The sequence below is a fragment of the Phanerochaete carnosa genome (genome assembly GCF_000300595.1).
Source record: "Phanerochaete carnosa HHB-10118-sp unplaced genomic scaffold PHACAscaffold_6, whole genome shotgun sequence".
Taxonomy (NCBI): Eukaryota; Fungi; Basidiomycota; class Agaricomycetes; order Polyporales; family Phanerochaetaceae; genus Phanerochaete; species Phanerochaete carnosa.
Window position 1 is genome coordinate 745,808 of NW_006767633.1, and position 18,629 is coordinate 764,436.

The 18,629-nt window shown below is 55.1% G+C and overlaps 8 protein-coding genes and 1 non-coding gene across 9 annotated transcripts; 3 read left to right on the forward strand and 6 right to left on the reverse strand.

Annotated features, from left to right (window-relative positions):
* The first annotated feature begins 571 nt into the window (after positions 1 to 571).
* PHACADRAFT_145658 (uncharacterized protein) lies at positions 572 to 3,158 on the forward strand. The gene is made up of 6 exons (XM_007396697.1): positions 572 to 742; positions 805 to 1,012; positions 1,068 to 1,204; positions 1,261 to 1,732; positions 1,792 to 1,904; positions 1,960 to 3,158. The coding sequence occupies exons 1-6, from the start codon at positions 601 to 603 to the stop codon at positions 2,652 to 2,654; spliced, it is 1,767 nt and encodes a 588-aa protein (XP_007396759.1). The 5' UTR covers positions 572 to 600; the 3' UTR covers positions 2,655 to 3,158.
* A 540-nt stretch (positions 3,159 to 3,698) lies between these two features.
* PHACADRAFT_257655 (uncharacterized protein) lies at positions 3,699 to 4,413 on the forward strand. The gene has a single exon (XM_007396698.1). The coding sequence runs from the start codon at positions 3,829 to 3,831 to the stop codon at positions 4,405 to 4,407; it is 579 nt and encodes a 192-aa protein (XP_007396760.1). The 5' UTR covers positions 3,699 to 3,828; the 3' UTR covers positions 4,408 to 4,413.
* Positions 4,414 to 4,601: 188 nt separating this feature from the next.
* Positions 4,602 to 5,749, reverse strand: PHACADRAFT_257656 (uncharacterized protein). Its single transcript, XM_007396699.1, has 2 exons — positions 4,887 to 5,749; positions 4,602 to 4,827 (listed from the first exon to the last, which is right to left on the reverse strand). The coding sequence occupies exon 1, from the start codon at positions 5,504 to 5,506 to the stop codon at positions 4,895 to 4,897; it is 612 nt and encodes a 203-aa protein (XP_007396761.1). The 5' UTR covers positions 5,507 to 5,749; the 3' UTR covers positions 4,602 to 4,827; positions 4,887 to 4,894.
* A 282-nt stretch (positions 5,750 to 6,031) lies between these two features.
* Positions 6,032 to 6,187, reverse strand: PHACADRAFT_60584 (uncharacterized protein; the record flags this gene model as incomplete). Its single annotated transcript, XM_007396700.1, has 1 exon — positions 6,032 to 6,187. A coding segment is annotated over one exon (156 nt), but the record flags the coding sequence as incomplete, so codon positions are not given.
* A 683-nt stretch (positions 6,188 to 6,870) lies between these two features.
* PHACADRAFT_t88 lies at positions 6,871 to 6,964 on the forward strand. Its single transcript has one exon. It is a non-coding gene; the product is annotated as a tRNA-Ser (tRNA).
* Positions 6,965 to 7,082: 118 nt separating this feature from the next.
* PHACADRAFT_257659 (uncharacterized protein) lies at positions 7,083 to 8,765 on the reverse strand. Its single transcript, XM_007396701.1, has 4 exons — positions 8,741 to 8,765; positions 8,527 to 8,671; positions 7,845 to 8,461; positions 7,083 to 7,793 (listed from the first exon to the last, which is right to left on the reverse strand). The coding sequence occupies exons 2-4, from the start codon at positions 8,570 to 8,572 to the stop codon at positions 7,188 to 7,190; spliced, it is 1,269 nt and encodes a 422-aa protein (XP_007396763.1). The 5' UTR covers positions 8,573 to 8,671; positions 8,741 to 8,765; the 3' UTR covers positions 7,083 to 7,187.
* A 606-nt stretch (positions 8,766 to 9,371) lies between these two features.
* On the reverse strand, positions 9,372 to 10,318 carry PHACADRAFT_73276 (uncharacterized protein; the record flags this gene model as incomplete). The annotated part of the gene is made up of 6 exons (XM_007396702.1): positions 9,372 to 9,477; positions 9,531 to 9,598; positions 9,653 to 9,693; positions 9,768 to 9,996; positions 10,073 to 10,133; positions 10,188 to 10,318. Coding segments are annotated over 6 exons (636 nt in total), but the record flags the coding sequence as incomplete, so codon positions are not given.
* A 691-nt stretch (positions 10,319 to 11,009) lies between these two features.
* Positions 11,010 to 14,925, reverse strand: PHACADRAFT_257662 (glycoside hydrolase family 55 protein). Its single transcript, XM_007396703.1, has 17 exons — positions 14,834 to 14,925; positions 14,232 to 14,784; positions 14,120 to 14,175; positions 14,010 to 14,059; positions 13,904 to 13,954; positions 13,814 to 13,846; positions 13,645 to 13,760; positions 13,536 to 13,590; positions 13,304 to 13,485; positions 13,159 to 13,248; positions 12,830 to 13,104; positions 12,192 to 12,772; positions 12,004 to 12,130; positions 11,818 to 11,938; positions 11,671 to 11,750; positions 11,475 to 11,604; positions 11,010 to 11,410 (listed from the first exon to the last, which is right to left on the reverse strand). Exons 2-17 carry the CDS (start codon positions 14,392 to 14,394, stop codon positions 11,184 to 11,186), a joined length of 2,337 nt encoding a protein of 778 aa, XP_007396765.1. The 5' UTR covers positions 14,395 to 14,784; positions 14,834 to 14,925; the 3' UTR covers positions 11,010 to 11,183.
* Positions 14,926 to 17,797: 2,872 nt separating this feature from the next.
* Positions 17,798 to 18,457, reverse strand: PHACADRAFT_185049 (uncharacterized protein; the record flags this gene model as incomplete). Its single annotated transcript, XM_007396704.1, has 4 exons — positions 17,798 to 17,938; positions 17,991 to 18,132; positions 18,183 to 18,385; positions 18,442 to 18,457. 4 exons carry the CDS (start codon positions 18,455 to 18,457, stop codon positions 17,871 to 17,873), a joined length of 429 nt encoding a protein of 142 aa, XP_007396766.1. The 3' UTR covers positions 17,798 to 17,870.
* Between the last annotated feature and the right edge of the window lie 172 nt (positions 18,458 to 18,629).

Genomic DNA, 18,629 nt, shown 5'->3' on the forward strand with positions numbered 1-18,629 from the left:
TACTTACAACTGTCTGGAAAATGAACTCTATCATCGTGCGGCGCACGGCAGGCAGTCTATGCTGGTGACTCAGCACCTTTAGTGTCGCCCTGATTTAATGTGCGCTGCCATGAGATCAATTTTACAAAATCCTGATAATTGGGGCGCCGCGTGGAAATTGCGAGGGCTGTTCATATGTCGATTTTCAACGATTCCGTTGCAGGCTGGCAGTTATTGGTGCTCAAGGGAGCCCAACTTGGTAACGTCATCTGAACGTTGGTCTAGCCCTTCACGCACGCTACCGCTACCGCTTCTTCCAAACCCTCGAAGCCCCCTGCACGAATCTTGTTCTATTCACGGACAACGGTGAACTCCGGCGCACGCGTTCTAGGTGCGGTCATTATCTCGTTGTACGGATCATCATTCTAGCCTTGCAACACTTCCGCTATCCTAGAATGTTAAACCGAGACGCACAGGTTTGAAATTAACTGCCTGGCCTTGGCATCCATTTTTCTCCGTAGAAGGTATGTAATTCTTTGGCATAATTGAAAGATCTGAGGGCTGACATCTCGCACTTTGTACGACTCAGTCGACAGATATTCTCATCTTATCGCGCGCGCGATGTGCTACGGTGAAAACAACGCAGGCCATGCCGTTTCCTACTTCAATAGTCAGCTCAAAGGCTTATGGGATATATCCGAAGAATGCGCTGACCAGCACCTCGACCCTGACGCGAGGTTGAAACCTGACGCTAGGCAACACCGTGAGCAGTCTTCTCGGCTTAACTGTGCACAAACTCATGAATAACTCCCGGTGTTTGTCCAGGGTACTCGTTTGCTTTGTCCGAATTCTACTATGGGAAACATCGTCAAGGAAGCTCGGCATCACTGGATGACATGATGTTCCATGCCGTCTTTAGCTCCCCAAAGCTGCGTTTCATCTGCAATCACGAAGCCCTCTTCCGTATTGAGGTCGAAGAAGGGCATTTCAACCTCGACTACAGCCGTGCCTCAGAGAGCTCCACAGCAGACAGGTGATGGGTGATGCATTATATAAGTATGAGGGGTTGTTAACTCTGTGTCTAATAGGGCGCGGAATCGAGACATCCCTAGTGGCACATCTTTTGAGTTTCGTATTCCGTTCAGGACAACTGGAATAAAGGGCAGTGCCTCGCTGATCGGGAATGGGAGCCACGCTTTCACCCTGCTAGTCCTCGAATATAGAAGTGAGCTGGTCGATAACGAAATCCGCGATTGTGCACGGGAACTTACTTCAATTCAGGAGCGAAGCTGATGACAATCAGTCGGGAAACCGACCAGCCGTCGTCCCAAGCTCTTGAGTCGTATCTCCAAACGTACCTCGCTTTCCTACAGTCCGCTGGCCATCATGTGCTGTTTTCTCTTCCCAATTTCAGCGATCTAGAGGAGGAGCTACAAATCGACTATTCCGAGGTCGTGGATAGTCCTCTACACCTGCAAGAAGTCCACGGGGTCGTGATCGCCGACATCAACAGATATCTGTCAACTTTGTGGCTCAAAGCCGCCATGCTCGCCAGCGGTCCGGAGGGGCAAGTCCTCGACCGCCCTGGCATATCCCTCGCCGAGTACCGGAGTACATGGATCTCACAGAGGGCCGACATTCATTTCCATCTCACGTTCGGAGCTCCGGAAGTCGTGGCCTTATGCAACGACGAGGTAATCGTGCACTATGTTATCGACGAGGCATATTTCTACAAGTCCGACAACTTCGACGGGTAAGCCCCAGGAGCTGTTGACGCGACAGAGGCTCACCTCGTTTTTTTTTTTTTTCCAGAGAGGCGCTTCGGACTTACCAGAACTGGAGGGTCGCTGTTGTCTTTGACCTCCACCACGAGAAGCCTGACGAAGAAGGTGGCAATGTGACTCGATGTAAGCTCAACATGGCTAGTAAGTAAAGTAGCGTTGAGATAATATCTTGTCTGCTCACGCGTGTTATTATCAGAGCCTCGACTCCTACCCCAATTCTCAAGTTTTGAAGGTGTTGAAGAGGAAGACCAGATTGCCGTACGCTGCAGGTTTCGCGCAGCCGAATTCCTCTCGGGAGAGTATCTGTCGGTCTTGGAGGGCGGAGGCTTCCATGTTATCTACTACCATGACCTACGCTGGCCGAAACCGGGGGACGAGACTGAGAACGTGGAAGACTTTGTATCCCCTAACGAGGCTTCATGGTCCGCCACCGATGTTATCGAGGATGCCACCGGGAAGATCACGAAGACTGCCATCTGGCGCAACATCACACAGGCCAGCGACATGTGCGGCTTCGACCAGATTACCGCGCTGTCGGAGACTGCCATCAACCACAATTTCCACTCGCTTTCCGCTACCCAGCCACTGCTGCAGCGCTGGGGATACGAAACTTGCTTCAGCGTCAACTTCAAGCCTCCGACCGTTCGTTTACGTAGCGACGGCCGAGCGCTGGTGTCTTTTCATCTGAAAGATGGTTTTGTCAGGGCTCTGCCCTACATGCGACGCTATACGTTCCGTCCACGATGTGATCACTGCGGCTCCTGTGTTCATAATTCAACTTGTCGCGATGTTTCCAAAAGAAATTCAGTGCTTCGTCTGGGCGTCCGTCGACACGCAACGGATGAGGTGGAGGGCTGTCTTGCCGGTCTGGATGCTCCGCCCAAGTGGTGAGCCTGAGGTTCCACTGGTTCTGCTTCATTCCGGAGAAGATTGGGATAACGGTCGTCGTAGCGTTGATCTGAGAAACGATGGGAAGGAGTTTGCCCTTGAGGAAAAGCTCCGCTGAGATGCCGACGGTGCCGCACGACGAAAATTTGCCCGCGTGAGCTACCCATTCCGTCGAGTACTGGAAACCAGAAGGGATCGAGTGTCGATCCGCGCATATGCCGACGATGACGATTATGGGCTGGAATACGCGAGAGTTGTCGCTCCACGTGTAAGACATGCCCGCGTTTTTATTCGAGTAGACTTGGTACATGAAGTGTGTAAGGCGGTGCGGGAATTCGGCTGATTCCGTCTTCCAGATTGGTATAGTGTAAAGGATATGGTGTCCGGCAGAGACGAGCTGCGGCAAGTAATATTGGCGTAGGTAGTAGACCGCGGCCTGGATCTTGTCGATGAAGCGTTTGTTCTGCGCGTTGTGAAGGCCTTCAAAGTAGGACAGCTCGTGGAGGAAATTGACCCCTGCGCAGCCAACGATTAAGGTCTGAATTAAAGCCCCTGAAAAGCACGTACGAAGCAAGTTGAGAGAGATATGCTTAAGATCCACATTCGATTGAAAACCAGCATCCTGACCCACACGGCTCTGCTCAAAGGCTGACTGCCACTCTGGACTCACTCCTGGGAGAGTGCCATGATCGCATATATTTAGATCTACTTCGAAAGTGACGCGCCAATTCGTGAAATTCAACTGCTCGCCTCTACGTAACATTAGCAAGTTGCACACGAATATAAGCCAAGAGACATACCTCGAGTTCGGTTGCCAATTTTTCTTCATTTGTTCGGCGCTTGTCGCTTGCTCATGTAGGGAAACATAGGCGACACGGAAAACAGTTTGGAGATACCCACCGTCTACAAGCAGGGTACGATGACGATCGAAATGCGTGGAAGGGTTACTCTGCAGCTGGACGTGCACCTTGACGACCGCGGGCTCTCAGTAGACTGGAGGCATGTTTCTCTATTTTACTTCATGTCTTGAAAAAGGACTGAGTGAGTTGGCAGCTCAAAGGCATCTGTAGAGTGGACAGCATCGCTGGTAGTACATTCAGAAGCTGGTGGTCTGCTCGTCAAAGTCTTGAATCAGGCTATTGTGTTCAAGACCCTCGATTCCACCGGAGACACAGGGATGCATCCCATCGTTGACCCCGAACAGCTTCTCAGAGACGTTTTCCCTCCTACCGTCGACATGCAGCCCGCTTACGCCGAATTCTCTCGCTTCGCTTCCGTATGGCAGTCGTGCTACCCTGGACTGTCGGCATACACGTTGTGCAACCCCGTCTTTAGCGCGAAGGGCGACTTGCTCTTCGAGCTTCAGCCGTACACCGACCCCGCTTCTGCCCCTTCTGACTTAGACTTCGGTTCGCCAGGGTCTCCGCTCGGCAAGATAGGCGGCGGCAGACGGGATCCCTTCGCGCGGCGGGCAGGCACACCCCGCCCGAGAATGCTCGGTCGCCCGAACAGCGGTGAGCGACGCCCTTCCCCCTCTGGTCCGTACCGCGGCACTTATGGCGTAGGCCAAACGAGTGCGGGATCGCTATCAGAGGGCCGAGTGAACGGAAAGACTACGTCGGTCCAGGATCGCGTCCCTACCAGATCGATAAGCCCTCCAGCTGTGCGAGCCCCGCGGCCCACACGTCCCACCATGTTGCATCACAGCATAGCTAGTGACAGTCGCCCCTCAACCCCCAGCACTGAGCGGCCGTAAACGTGAGTCTGCCCGAAGTATCATGACAGCATTTGACATCTAATCGCCGCAGTCCTCGTCTTCAGTTACAACCGCTTGGGTTCGAAGTGGAATTAATCTAACTCTTTGTGTTTGGTGCTTGATGCTTGGAACATCGTAAATCTGGTAGCTTGTATTATAAAGAAAATCCGCTGTTATACATGCATTAATCGAGAAAACGTTATAGTCGATAGCTACAGGAAGAAAATGCTACTTATAAGCTAGCCTTCAGGCGAGGCACGTTCTTCTCTTGTAGCAAAACGATCCCGAGCCAAATGTATACGTACACCAAATCTGAGCGTGCTGTCATCCTATAATCTACACGAATATGCAGCTGCTTGAGGTACCGCTCCGACGTTCCGGGGATCGCGGCACGATTGGGGCGCTGACTTGTATGCTGGCCTGTACGATACAAGCATCGTCAGCACGAAATACGGCTCTGTTCATACGAATGCTCTTACATTATGATTCAGTGCTTCGTATCTGCACACATCACTCCCACTTTCGCGAAACTCGCCACGGCCGCAGGTAGATATTGATCTACCACCTCCCGTACGATCGAAGTACATCGTGGGACATCTTGGGATAGCTTCCCTTTGCCATCCAGCATCGGCTTCAGCTCCACTTTGATCTTGAGTCCCTGGAGCAACTGACACTCGCGCAGATGCGCGCAGAGCAAGCTCCAATCTTGCTTCTTCAGCGAGTTCGCCAGGTAGTCGAAGGGCATGTCTCCAAGGCTCGAACCCGACGTCCAGAACGTCCAGAACGGGTCCTCATGGACCTGCAAGGTGATGCCGATGTCGCGCATCTGGGGTCCTGCGACGACGCCGAAATCTCGCATGATGTCCGGCCACTCGGAGCGGCCGCCTTGTTCGATATAGAGCGAGCCGATGAGGGTCAAGGAACGCAGGCAGGCGAACCGATGTATTTCTGGGGTCGCGCCGACAACGTGGTATTCGAGCGACTCGAGAGTGGATGGAACTGCGGCGAGGAACGACGTCTGAGACCGGTCTCCGAGGAGACTGCAGAGCGTCAAGTCCTGCAGGGAGGCCAAGTCGGTTCTTTGAAGTAGCGTGCCCATAATGCTCTCTGTACTGTCCGTGTCCTCGCAGATGATTTTGAGAGCACCGATGCAAGTACGGCGAGGTAGGGATGAGCTGCCCGCGAGAAGGGGTCTACACCCTTGGCCATCGATGGACAGCTTTCGCAGGCGGCTGAAAACCGAGAGAGCCTCAAGCGCACGATAGAGGGGGACGTAGCCGTGGTCATGTCGTGGAATTATCTTAACTTCGTGAACCTCCCGTGCTCCAGGGCTGGCGTTGATACAGTTGCCCTCCCTCTCGAGCAAGCAGTTGGTAAATTCGACAGTGCGAAGATGGCATAGACAATCGAGTATCGCCAGAAGAGTTGAGCGAGGAAGCGCCTCGTCAGTGAAGCGAGTGGTACCATCGATGTGGTGGACAGAGCGAGAGCTGTTCAGTCTCAGGCATTGGATTGCGGCCGCAATGCGGGGAATGCTCGAGAGCAGCGTGAAGCAGTGGCTGAAACTGGCTTGAGCCTGGCTGCAGCGGCAGAAGTTTCCCTGCGATGTGCGCGGGATCTTCGCGTGCCACATGTGATGGCATGGGGGCCAAGAAAAGGTGGAGAACAGGTGGAAAGTACTGGAAGGCACCCAGTCCTTGCAGACGAGCGAACACTTGTGCAAGGCCGCTTTGTCGTCGTGCAGATGGTCGATCACGGAGTCAAAGAGTTCTGGAGGGAAGACGGGCGCAGTCACTTGCAAGATAGTCTCCCTGCCGCTGCTTTCTATTTGCGAGGACATTGGTGCCGATTCTATGGAGACTTCGGCGTATTCGTGAGAAAGACTAAGATCAAGACACAGCGTCCCTTGCAAAGTTGTGCACCAACAGTGTGCGGCTCAGTTGACACCTAAGGAAGAAAGTGAATTTATAGCTCAGCCTAGCATCCGAAACCACTCACCTTGTGGTCGGAAGATGTGGTACTAGAGTGTGGTAGTCGTCCCGAATGTCGCCCCTATGAGAGTGACGCAGGTCCCTAGGGTTAAGGTTACCCCGTGTGAAGGCGGAGATATCAGAATAGAGTGGGCGTGGGCCTTGGAAGGGGCGAAAGAGATCAATAGGAAACCCATCGCTTTTACAATCCCATGAAGCTGCGAGGAAGAGCATGCCGGATAAAGCTTTCACGGCGCTACTACACGGTGGTGCGCGTGGCGCGCAACGAGGTCGCATGACTGGCGCGATGTTGCTGAAAAGACATTGACCGGGCATGAGACCACATGCATGAGCCGTGGCCGATGTCTTCTAGAGTCTAGACCTCGGTAGTTGAGGGTATCGCCACCGAAACCCGAGCCAACTCGCAAAATCTCTTTGGATATCTACTAATAATTGCTTGGATCATATAGTAGCACAGTAGCCGGCACAGCAAGTCACTTTGCCGGAGTGGTTAACGGGATCGCCTGCTATTCTTAGCTGTTAGCGGTTGTGCTTTGCACGCGAGTGTTCGAATCGCTCAGGTGACGCTTTTTTGGTCCTTTTCCCTTTCTGCGGTTCCGCCGCGAGCCTGGGACCTTTGAAGCTTTTACTCTTCCATATTTTGCACGTCTCCCCAGTTCGCGAAAACCCCTATTGTTGGCCAGTGTCAGCACACGAAGTTCATTTGAGGTGGAAAAAAGGCCAGGACACAGAAATGAAAGGGGTATATCACGAATGCAGCCTGCAGTACGAAGGGAATCCGAACATTCGTCACTGACCCGTGACGCTCATCGCCTCGACTTTGCGCGTCACCTCGTCCACTCTCCGCTCAACCTCAACAACATTGCCCTTCACGACGGTCTCGTTCTCCTTCAGGCTGCCCTCGACGCTCTGCACGGCGCCCTCGAGCTCCTCGAGCGCGCGGCGCACGCGCTTCTGCTCCTCCTCGAGCGCCTCGAGCGTGCCCTGGAACGCGGCCGCATTCGTGTGCAGCGTCGACAGCGTGCGGAGGCGCGTCAGGATGTGCGGGATGTGTGGCAGCAGGGGCGACAGCCGGTTCAGGATGGGCACGAGCGCGTCCGTGTGCGGGTGCGGGCTCGGCGGGGGCGCGGGATGGCTAGACGATACCGGCGTGCTAGGCATGCCCGCGAAGCCATGCTGGTTGTGCCCGAAGTGGCCGCTGGTGCCCCGCCGCTGGGGCGCGCCTGCGTTCGGGTTGTTGTGCTGGTTGTTGATCACGGACAGTCTGTCGAGGTCGGAGAGGAGCAGCTTGAGCCGACGCGAGATGTTGTCGATGTGCCGCGGTTGAGCGAGGAGGGTGAGCTGGGTGTTGAGGCGGGTTAGGAGGGGAAGTAAAGGCGGAGGAAGGGGTGTAGTCTATACGACGCTCGTGAGTTGTTGGGTATATGGGTAAGGGTGAAGACAAACCTCGTCTACGGTGGTGCTAGACGCCCCCACCGCGCGTTCCAGCTCTCCAAGACGACGATCCATCTCAGCGATATCCCTCACTTCCATCTTCATCGGAAGACTTTCTCCCTTCTTCTCTTCACCCCCAGGGATCTCCTGGTCCTTTCCAGGTACAGCCTCAGCCGACGTGCTTCGCTCCCCAACGCCCTGGAGCACCGCACTAACGAGCTTTTCCCTGCCTGTCTTCCCGTCCTTCAGCTTCCCGATCTTCTCCAACCGCGCCTTGACATCGATGACCTCGCTGATGAGCACGGCCTTCTGCGGCCCGTCGTTCTCCTCGAGAACAGGCTTGGGCGTGTCCTCTACTTCCGCTGCGATGTCGACCGGCTCGTCGTCATCGTCGTCGTCCGCGAGGGCCGGGCTCTCTTGCGTCTGTGCCTCGCCGAGCTCGGCCTCGAGCGCTGCAAGCTCTGCCTTGAGGTTCGTGAGCCGCTGTGCGAGATTCGAGGCGTGTGGGCGTTGGTGATGATGATGGTGATGGTGGGACGGAAGCGTGTGGTGAATCTCGGGCGAGCTTCGTCCTGAAGACGTCGTCGGAGATGGCGGGTACGTATATTGTATCCGCGGCCGGTGACGACCTGTCGATTGCGAAAAGCGATGCTGTTAGAGTCATCGGACTTGCGTATGGTTAGCCATTGCTCACGTTTCTCTGCCTTCCTGAACTTCTTGCCCGCCTCGCTCGGGTCCATCAAACTGCTCGCATCGAGTTCCTCCGGCCTAGCATGCAAGTCTTTGCCCCTCGACTGCCTAGAGGGAAGTCCAGATTCTTCGTCTGACGACTCTTGCTTCTGTCATGTCGGAAGGCGTCGCGATTTTGATGAGCATAGCCATGTCGTGTCCAGAAGCGTGCAACTCACGGTTTCGTGAGTGGGGAACACATCTTCCGTTTCGTAGACATCTGGCGCAGTGTCCTACACGACAAAGCAGGATGAGACACGAGGTCAGCACGGGGGACGATTCATGCACATCTACGCATAGATCAAGCGTACTACTCAACTATGTCTGGCAGGCTAGCGTACTTGGTGGTGCTCATGACTGTCTCGTCTTGCGTGTGCTCTCCGCTCAGGACTTCGGCAGCACCGCGTCGGCAAATTAAGAGAAATTAGGGTTTGGAAACGAAGTGACTGTGGACCGTGGAATGGGACGGGGATGCAACGACGCGCTTTGGCCCATTTTCCCACACTTTGATCCCGTGTCTTGTCCTCGCTTATGTCACTAAGCGGCTTCATTAGCGGCTTCTTACTCATGCTCCCTTTACTTCAGTTTTGTCGTTCACCCACTCGTCTATGCATGCAGTGGCATCCTCAGAATAATATCCAGGCTAAATATTACAACAGACATGTATAAGTACATCATAACGTTATGATATCAAAGCGTGACTGAGGCGTGAATAAGCGTTAAGCGTCATAGCTTGGCCATGGAGACTGGTCGCTGGTTTCGGCTCTGGACCAGCAAGCGTTTCGTGTTCTGTATCTGTTCGAGACCGGAGGATCCTGGCGCGTTTGCGCTAGCAGATTTTGCCAGAGAGACAATCTGCGAAGCGAGTCCTAGCGCGGCTGAGAGCACGAAGTCGTGCGGGACCACGCGGTTCACGCTAAGAAGTACGATGAGACGCATGCGACATAGTTGAGCAAAATACAAACTCACAAGCCGAACCGAGCGTGGGCCTCCTTGGCAGTGAGAGTCCGTCCCATGAGATAGGCCTCAGAAGCGAGCTGCATTATACCAATTTAATGAGTAACAATTGCCGCAAAATGGTGCAGGTTGACGCTCGCCTGATGGCCTGCAACCCTCGCGAGCCTCGGTAAAGCTGACAAATATCACGATAAGTCCCCGAGGCGAAGGCGAAGACTTGGGCAAAACAGTCATTTCGACGGTACTGACCTCCGTGGATGGCGACCAGGCCATTCTTTGTCTCCGGAAGCCCAAACCTAGCCTTGTCGCTGGCGACTACAATGTCACAGTTGAGCACGATCTCGAGGCCCCCGCCAATCACCATGCCATTCACGGCGGCAATGATGGGTTTGGTGGCCCGAGGGCGACGCGAGAGGTAACCGAATCCTTCGGGTGTCATCCCATAGAAAAGGGACGGGGGAATTGGATCAGAAGGGCGCTCCTGCACCTGCTTGAGTGCTCTGAAGGCAAAAAGCGCGCGCGGATGAGCGACTGCCTACGATACAACCCAGCACGTACAGCTTAATATCGCCTCCGGCACAGAATACGCCACCTTCCCCCGTCAAAACCATGGCCCTGCAGGCATATCTCGACATTTCGGCGAGGGGGGAACACGAAACAGCTGCTTACCAGACGTCCTTGTCCTCGTCCGCCCACTCGAGCACCTGTCTCATCTCGTCCTCCATCTGCTCGTCGAACATGTTCAACGCCTTTGGCCGGCTCATGGCGATCAGCAGCACATGTTCAGCGGGTGCCGAGACCTTGACTGTCTGCAGCTTTGACAGCGGCGCCGGGATGCGCGCGGTGCGCCCAACATCTTGGATGTTGAGGGAGGCCATGGTATCGCAGGGTTGAAAAAATCACACTAGTGTGCTTTTAACATCTGGGGCCTGGGAAGGTCCCGATTCCACAAGGTAGGCTGGGGTAGGCTGAGGATACTGCCGATATCTCGTGTTCTCGGTCGTTCTATTCGATATGATGTCTGTCGCTTGACAAACATACTTTACCTTTTCCGGTGCGATTTGCCGCGACGCACTCGGGCCGTGGCAGTATGCACATGCCTGTCCGCAACCAGCCCGACCAGTTTACCACAGATGCGATGTTGATGGAAATCTAACCTGCTTTAGCTGTCATTTGGTGGTTTCTGATGAGCCTACCATGTCAGCAACTTTCTCGTAGCGGCGCAGTCCTAACCCCGCCGCAAAGCCCGACTTGAACGGGCACTGGCACTGAAACACCTTGAAACACGGTGCGACTGTTTACACGAATTAGCCCTTGCCAGGCCCCTGGCCCACGCATAGGCATCAATTAATATTGGTCTCAATATGAGATTCCTATCTCTCCGGAGCTTTTGAAGGCATCGTCAGGGCGCCTGTAGTTTGCACTCAGGCTAGCCCTTCGATGCTCTTCGAGGTGGATCGCAACTTGGACTAGCACTCCGAGATAACTCAACGTTCATGGCACGGGGAAGTGCGCGATAGAATGGTACATGTACTAATACAAACACCGCAAGCTAATATACAGTAGTGGTACTACTACAAACACACACGAATACAAGCCGTTTTAGAGAGATATGTTGACAACCCACGAGAATCAGCAATCCTGTATTCGCAGTCGCGAGCGGACCTAGTTGCGCGTCCAGGCGGTGATCGTGTCCGCGAAGCCGTTCGGGTTGTTCGACCGGTTGATGACGCCCTGCGCGTTCTGACTGAGCGAGAAGGTCGTGTCGACCGTCGTCAGGCTGTAGAACGCGACGGACGAGCCCGAGTCGACGTTGACGATCTGGTTCTGACAGTTCTGCGAGTTCTGGCAGCTCGTCGCGTAGCTGTTGAAGAACGAGTAGAAGCCCGCGCCTGTTTACACAACGGCGTCAGCGTCCGGTTCGTGGGGAACACACGGGAGAAGAGAGCGTCGCACCGAAGACGAGGATGTTCTGCGAGTTCTGGACGGTGAACGCCCAGGCGTTGCCGTTGCCGAGCTGCGATGGATCGAAGTTGGTGTTGGTGACGAACGGTCCCGGGGGGCCAGGGTTCGGCTGGAAGTAGGGCTGCGGAGGGGAGGAGATCGCGTCAGCAATCACCCACGGTGCGCGTGCCTAGCGGCGAAAACTCACCGTCTCGGTCTGGGCGAGCCCGATGTAGTGGTTCGCGGCGTTGTTGAGGAAGTACTGGTAGTTGATGTGGTGCTCAGCCGCTGGAACAATCAAAAAGCCGCGTGAGCCGATCCACTCGGTCGCCCCTGCCGAGGGGCGTGCACGCACCTGTGCCGATCAGCCACACCGGGCCCTGGGACTCGGACAAAATGCCGCCGTTGCTCCAGAGTGAGAGCTGCTGGCTCCCTCCGGTATCGAGATCGTGATCCGCGAGCCAGACCCACATTCCCTGTGTGAAGCCAAAATTCGTCAGAGATCCACCCACGCCGCCGGAGATGCGAGCCCGAGACGCACCTCGATGTAGGCACTCGAGCCGGAGGTCAGGTGCAGGCCGAGGAAGTCGGCGAAGCAGTTGTTGCCGCCAGCACCGGAAGTCGGGCACTGTGCGACCTGGAGGCCGGATTGAGCAGTACCGCCGATGCTACACGGGATGGACACCAATCAGCACACGGAAACGATAGCCAACGGAAGGCTAGACTCACATGAGGTGGGTGTCCCAGGCACCAGCAGCGGCCTGCTGACCAGAGGGGTCGTGGACGTTCCACTCGACGATGATCGCACCAGCCGCCGGGCCACGAGTGGTGAAGATCATGTCCGTGATCTCAACAATGCCCGTCGAGCCCGCGGTGCCGACCTGGATGACGGGCTGCGGGTTGTTGTTGTCCTGGAACGCGGAGCCCGTGCCGACGACCTGCGACCAGACCTCGCCGACGATCTGGGTGCCAGCGGGGATGGTGATGGTGCTGGAGACGATGTACGTGCCGGCGTCGAAGAAGATGATCTTGCAGCCTGCGTACTGCGCGAGGACGTTCTTGATCGCCTGCGTGTCGTCGGTGTGGCCGTCGCCCTTCGCGCCCTGCGAGCGCACGCTGACAAAGTCGCCTGGAGCGTAGCCGGAGTACTGAGGGTGGGACTTGCTGACGATGCGGCCGGTGCCGTCGAGCAAGACGCCGGGCTTGTTGATGGCCCCAATGTTGCCCTGGGTGAAGGTCGGAGAGCCACTCGTGCCGTGGTAGACATTACCCTGGGCCCAAGAGTTGATAGTGGTGGTACCGCCGGCGAGCTGCGCATCAAAGACTTGAATACAAGCGCCATGGATCTTAACGATTGCAGTACTTACAACTGTAGCACCGCCCGCAACACCGACAGCGACGGGGACGTTGGTGAGCTGGATGTTGTTGAGGACAATCGAACCTTGGAGGTGTCCGCCGCTGGGGCCGCTGGACTCAATGAAGGTGGGAGTGTTGCTGACGACGGCGTCGATGATAGCCTCAGCGCCGACACCCTGAGCGCCGGTGTTGGAGGTACTGCCCTGAGTGAGGGAGAAGCCGACCTGGCAGTTGTTGATCGTGATGCGCTGGAACGTCCAGCCCCAGTTCCAGATGGCGTTGATGGCTGGCGGACTTAGTGAGCAGCGGCCTCAATGTCCAGCCAGCGGAAAGGACATACCAGTGTTTGCGTTGTTGAAGGTCACGTTGCGGACCGTGAACTGCTGGTTGCCGAAGGTGGCGCCAATGTTACCGCCGTTGAACACGAGGTCTGACGAGACAGCCATGTGAGCAGGCTGTCAGTCAGGAGGACCGTTCACACGTACCGCCAAGGAAACCACCACTTCCATTCTCCATGAAGATACCTTGGTGCTGGTTGCCCGCGGCGGTCGACATTTCGAAGACGATGTTGATGAGCGACGTCGCCTGAGAGACCTGCCAGTGGATACCGGTAGCCGACCCGGACACCTGACGAAGGTCGATCACGAAGTTGCGGACGGAACGGAAGCTGAATGAATGTCAACTCGGGAAGGTCGGGTGAGAACCCGGGATGCTCACAAGTTGTTCTGGTTCGTATAGTACTGCGCACCGCCAGCGAGGTAAGGGTCAACATCTGTGAGGCTCGATGAGTGTCGAAGAATACGTTTCAGAACCGTGGCAGACGTACCGATGAGACCAATGCCAGAGAAGTTGGGAGCAGCGAGAAGGGTTGGAAGGGTCGTGGCATCGCCAATGAGCTGAGTTTGATAGAGCGTGATCAGAGGCGAAGAGATCTTGTAGGTACTATCACACAGCCATGAGGTGAAGCCGTCCCATGATCGACGATGAAAACTTACCCAGGTGGGAAGTAGACGAGAGCCGGCTGGGTGCTACGATAATTATAAAGTTAGCCTTTCCATGGGAAGCGCTCGGCGGAACCGACTAACGTCGTGGATTGGCAGCCTTGCCCGCACCGGCCACCGGCGTTAATGGCGGATCTGGGAAGTAGATGAACAAGGAATCTCCCGTGTGTACGGCAGATGCGGTACGAACTGGATGGCAGCAGTATCATCGGTCGAGCCGTCTCCCTTGGCGCCGTAGTTCTACAAAGAAAAGAAAGCCTTAACAAATGTGTGAAAACGTGCTGCAGTGTGAATGCATACCATGACATTGCGGAAAACCGGGTAGCTGGAGGGGTTGGAGTTGAACGCAGCAATACCTAGAGAACACGATCAAATTGGCATTTACGCTAGAGTGGCATTCGACAATGCTCACCCTGGTGTTGGATGTTCTCCATCCAGAAGGGAGCGCCTGGGGCTGCGCTACCGTGCGTCAAAGGCGTCGAGCACGTCGAGCCAAGACCAGAGGCCGTCGTGGCGAGCAACCCCAGAAGGGCGCCCGCAACGACCATAGCGTTGCACAAGATGCGGTGGAACATGGCAAGTAACACTGCGAGTGGTACTCAATGTCGAGCGTGTGGAGCTTGGAGCGAGGAGAGAGAGAAGCCGATGCCCTGGAGAAGACCAGCAGTGGAGTGCGCTGGTTATATACGTCGCGCGAGGCGAAATTTTCGAGTCGACGCGGATGAGCATGGGACCTGCAGGGGCGGCGTGTCTCGTCGGTCAGACGAAGCTGGATGCCTGATCTGGACGGTGGGGCTCGAAAACCTTGCACGTTGGCTCACCTCGCTTGCGCTGTCCCTCGTGACATATGAGTTCAGACGAGCCCGAGGGGGTCCACGCAGCCCTTGTGGTATAGCCGAGCACCGGACAAACTACAGGCTCATGATGCTCAGGCTTCTGCGCCCCGTCTTCCAGTGCGCTCCGGTCTAAAAAAGGATGATTGGCATCGCCCAAGGTTATGGCATGCGGACTCACGTGTCGCGATATGTGGGCGGCACCACCACCACAGTGCCCGCACTGGGCAGACTCCAGTCTTCTTGAACATTCGGCAGATCCGAGTACATACCCCGTTTGGTTCCAGGTGCCCCCAGCTGCCACTGTCGTCGCTCATCGTCCGCACGAGGGCTGATGTGCAATCACATGGACGTGCGCTATTGCAGCCATGACCCTTCGCGACGACAAATGGCGGCATGTGGCGGAATGCAGGCTTCCAGAATAGCAAGTCTAAACAACAGGAGGGGGTTGGTGACGTCGACAAACTTCGGCACCATACGGACGAAAGCTTGAACATCCGAGGCGTTGCTGAGCCGGATCCCACGAAGGAAAGCGGTGAACAAGACAAATGTCAGTTTTCTGTCATGTGGCAATGCTTCGCATGTGTAGACGAGCTGAGAGGCTGTGTTTTGCAATGGTGACGATGCAATACGTGAGAGCGAGCCGCCTCTTGGAACACCGGTATACGAGGAGTGAAGCGGAGGGAGACTGAGCCATTCAGTCCCCACGGGGGATCGCCTGATACTCAAATTCGGACGAATGTGGAGCACTGCAGAACCCCGGAGAATTTGCCAGCCAGGAGGAACGTACGACTATGGCACATGGACTCTAGTCGAAAGGCGTTCGCCATCAGAACGGTCGATATGAGGCGACAACGAGGCTCACTGTAGATATTTGCAAGTATGCGGGACACGGATCTCGACTTCGGATGTTCTGGGGAACCTGGGTCGCCCGACCGCAAAGTTGGCGCGCAAGAAGAGGCCCGTACGGAGGTCCGGACCCCAACCTCCGCATATGAAAACAACGAGACATTGCCAAATTCGGCATTGTCTGTTAAAAGTCTCACGGGCGCGGTCGAAAACGCGTATCTCTGCCGGAGGATGCCATGCTGGTCTGAGCTTTCCAAGCTCGTTATCAGTGTGTGCGCGAGGCGTGCATACAAATGAACATGTTCACCTGACGAGAAAAACAATACGAACACTACCTTTAGGCTCGTGAACCGTGATCGAAACATCGGATACAAGTCAGTTTTGCTGGCACGAAGATCTGATGAGTCGACCAATTTGAACGAGATTGCGTGACTCACCGTGGTCTCAAGCCACATCCGACGTTTAAGCAGACCAGCGTCGGGACACGTCGGTCTCCCGTTCTACATCAGCGATAACGAAAAAGCATGCCGGGTGCTGTAGCGTGTGCCCAGTCAGGACAAAGTGCCTGACGTGCGATGATATATTGCACAGCATCCACCCTTGCTCGAGTATCCGTCGTCTACGTCGGTCGACGAGGACGCGCCTGTGCAAACAAGCGTATCAGCGACAGCTCATTCGAAAGAACAAGGGCCATGCTTACCACCGCTCGGCCGCCCGGATGTCCATGTGCTTGCATCATCAGGCGACATGGCGGTAATGAGAGGAGAACCTTAAGCGGCTCATCTTCCAGCTCTTACTCGACATCGCAGCGCTGCTCGCGGCGGTTGGGCGTCCAAAAGTGGTCAGGTTGGACATGGCGGGTGCAGTCCAAGCCTGGGTCAGGCGCTTATCATCCTCACCCATCTCTACAAGCGCCACAAAGCCGTCGCCAATCGGAATTTTCGGGATCGCTCACTTTGTCTCAGGCGTGATCCAGAGCCTAGACTGCAGACATGCTATGTCTGGATATTTTAGACAAATCGGTCGGTGACCTTGCAGAATTTGCAAGGGGTCTATGCCACACAGAAACACAAGTTGTATGAAGGCATTCGTCGTGAGAACACTTTCATGGTTTCCGACATACCCAGAGCAAATGAGTCGCGATGTTCCCAGCAAATTTCACAAGATCACAAAGCCAGACGGTCAAGTGGCTCGTAGCAATGTGGGTCCCGCTTCGAGGTGACGGCATAACGACCCATCAGCAGGCACGACCAACGGGTGATCTTTGGGTCACTGCACTACAACCTCGTGTCGAAAGTATCTTCGGAGCTGGACTCTCTCTTTCCTGTTTTGCTCCGTGGGTTTGACAGTGATCTGCAGGTGCTTCCTCCTGGGTAAGGCCCCTTTGATTTGACGTCGAAGGCTTAGCATGCTCACAGTCATGCAATGGAGGTGCAAACAAATTCTTCGTAATATTCAGGTATTCCTGATTACGACGTTATGACCAAACAGCGGAGCATATATTACTTTCGCAATCATACCGGATGGAAGCGTTCAGCTCAAGTTTCTTCGACTATTTCCAAAAAAAATCTCCATAAATCGCGAGAGAACAGAAATTACTGGCATGATTTGTACAAGACGTACTTGGTGCGAGAAGAGCTTTATCACTTCCAACTTTCTGAAGCACATGAATGCTCTCGGCATATTTCAAAAATCTAGTGGGGTCGAACCACCAAGCGACTCGTGCAGCGGCGCGCATCTGCGCATGCAAGCAACTCTAAAGCTTGTCGAAAGGCATGCACGTCGCTTTGAATCCGATGTGACGCCGAAATTGCTCTGAGAGAGGCACACGGGACTAGAGGACCCCTTTCAGACGGCACCGTAATGACTGTAGCAACCGCTGGAATCTCGAACGACACGGCATCAGGTGGAAAATATCACTGAACTGCGACTTGATGTCGAAGGCTTCTTCGGGGTTAACTTACCCCTCCTCTTCTTTTATATATCACGGAGGTAGAGGCGTGAAGAAGTTTGATGGTTGACGGTCTTCTATTGTCCAGCTCCTAGAACTTAGGTCGTGGAAGAGCTGGGCCATGAACAGATGCCCAACCTTGTTTGGCATTTTCGAGGGGCAGTCTGCAAAAGGTTCAGTATGAGTATGCTGCAAAGAGGGCAGCGCACCAATGAGGCCAGGTCCGAGCTCGTTCGTATACTCGAGCATTGTCAGCCAGTTACTACGAAACGATTTCCAGATTTCCAGGCAGCATAGTTGCATACTCTTTTCTCATGAACTAGATATGCCCATTCGGCGGGACAGTTAAACTTTACAATTATCTTGTACCGTTCTACGATACAATTTAAAGGTACATGATTAGGCTTGATTGGTTGGCTTAGAGCGCATCGTGCTCCCTAAGGTACTCTCTGGCATGGGCTTTTGCCTCATCAGACACGCGAGGGTCTACCAGCATGTGAGTCACGTCCCTGAGGATGTAAGGTAAAGCTACACTCACTGTGCAGAGCGGCCTTGTAACCAGCCAGCACACGGGTATGGTGCTCGTCCTCCGAGACGCCCTCGCCGCGCTCTATGGTATATCCATGGGCTTCGAGGATCTCCCTGGCGTGCTTCTTCGCCTCAGGGGAAGTATGTTCGTTCTGATGAACGCGTCAGTCACCGTACAGGCTGAAGCAACGAACGTACTCACCGCCAGCGTTGCCTTGTAGCCGCCAAGGACGCGGTTCTTGTCCTGTGTGGAGCTGTGCGAGCCAGACTCGCCGCGATGAGTTCCGGTGCCCGAGCCCATCTGCTCGAGGCGTTCGGCAGCGTGGTGCTTGGCTTCCTCGCTGACGTTGGGGTTGTGCATGGTAGCCTTGAGACCGGCCGCGACGCGCTCGGGGTTCTTGTTGTCTACGACATGTCGCTCAATCTTTACGCTCAGCCGCGATAGCTGGCGGGGTACGCACCAGTGGTAGAGACCATGTTGATTATGTCGTTTGGTGCGTGAAGTCGAGATGTGTGATAGGAGACGAAGTTGGGATTGTCGTCTCAGGAGGTACCCTTTATATATTCCACGACGCGACGACGCCCGTGCTGATGACGTCGACGCGTCGACGACAGGGAAGGAAATCTGCCACGCGCCAAGGCCGCGAGT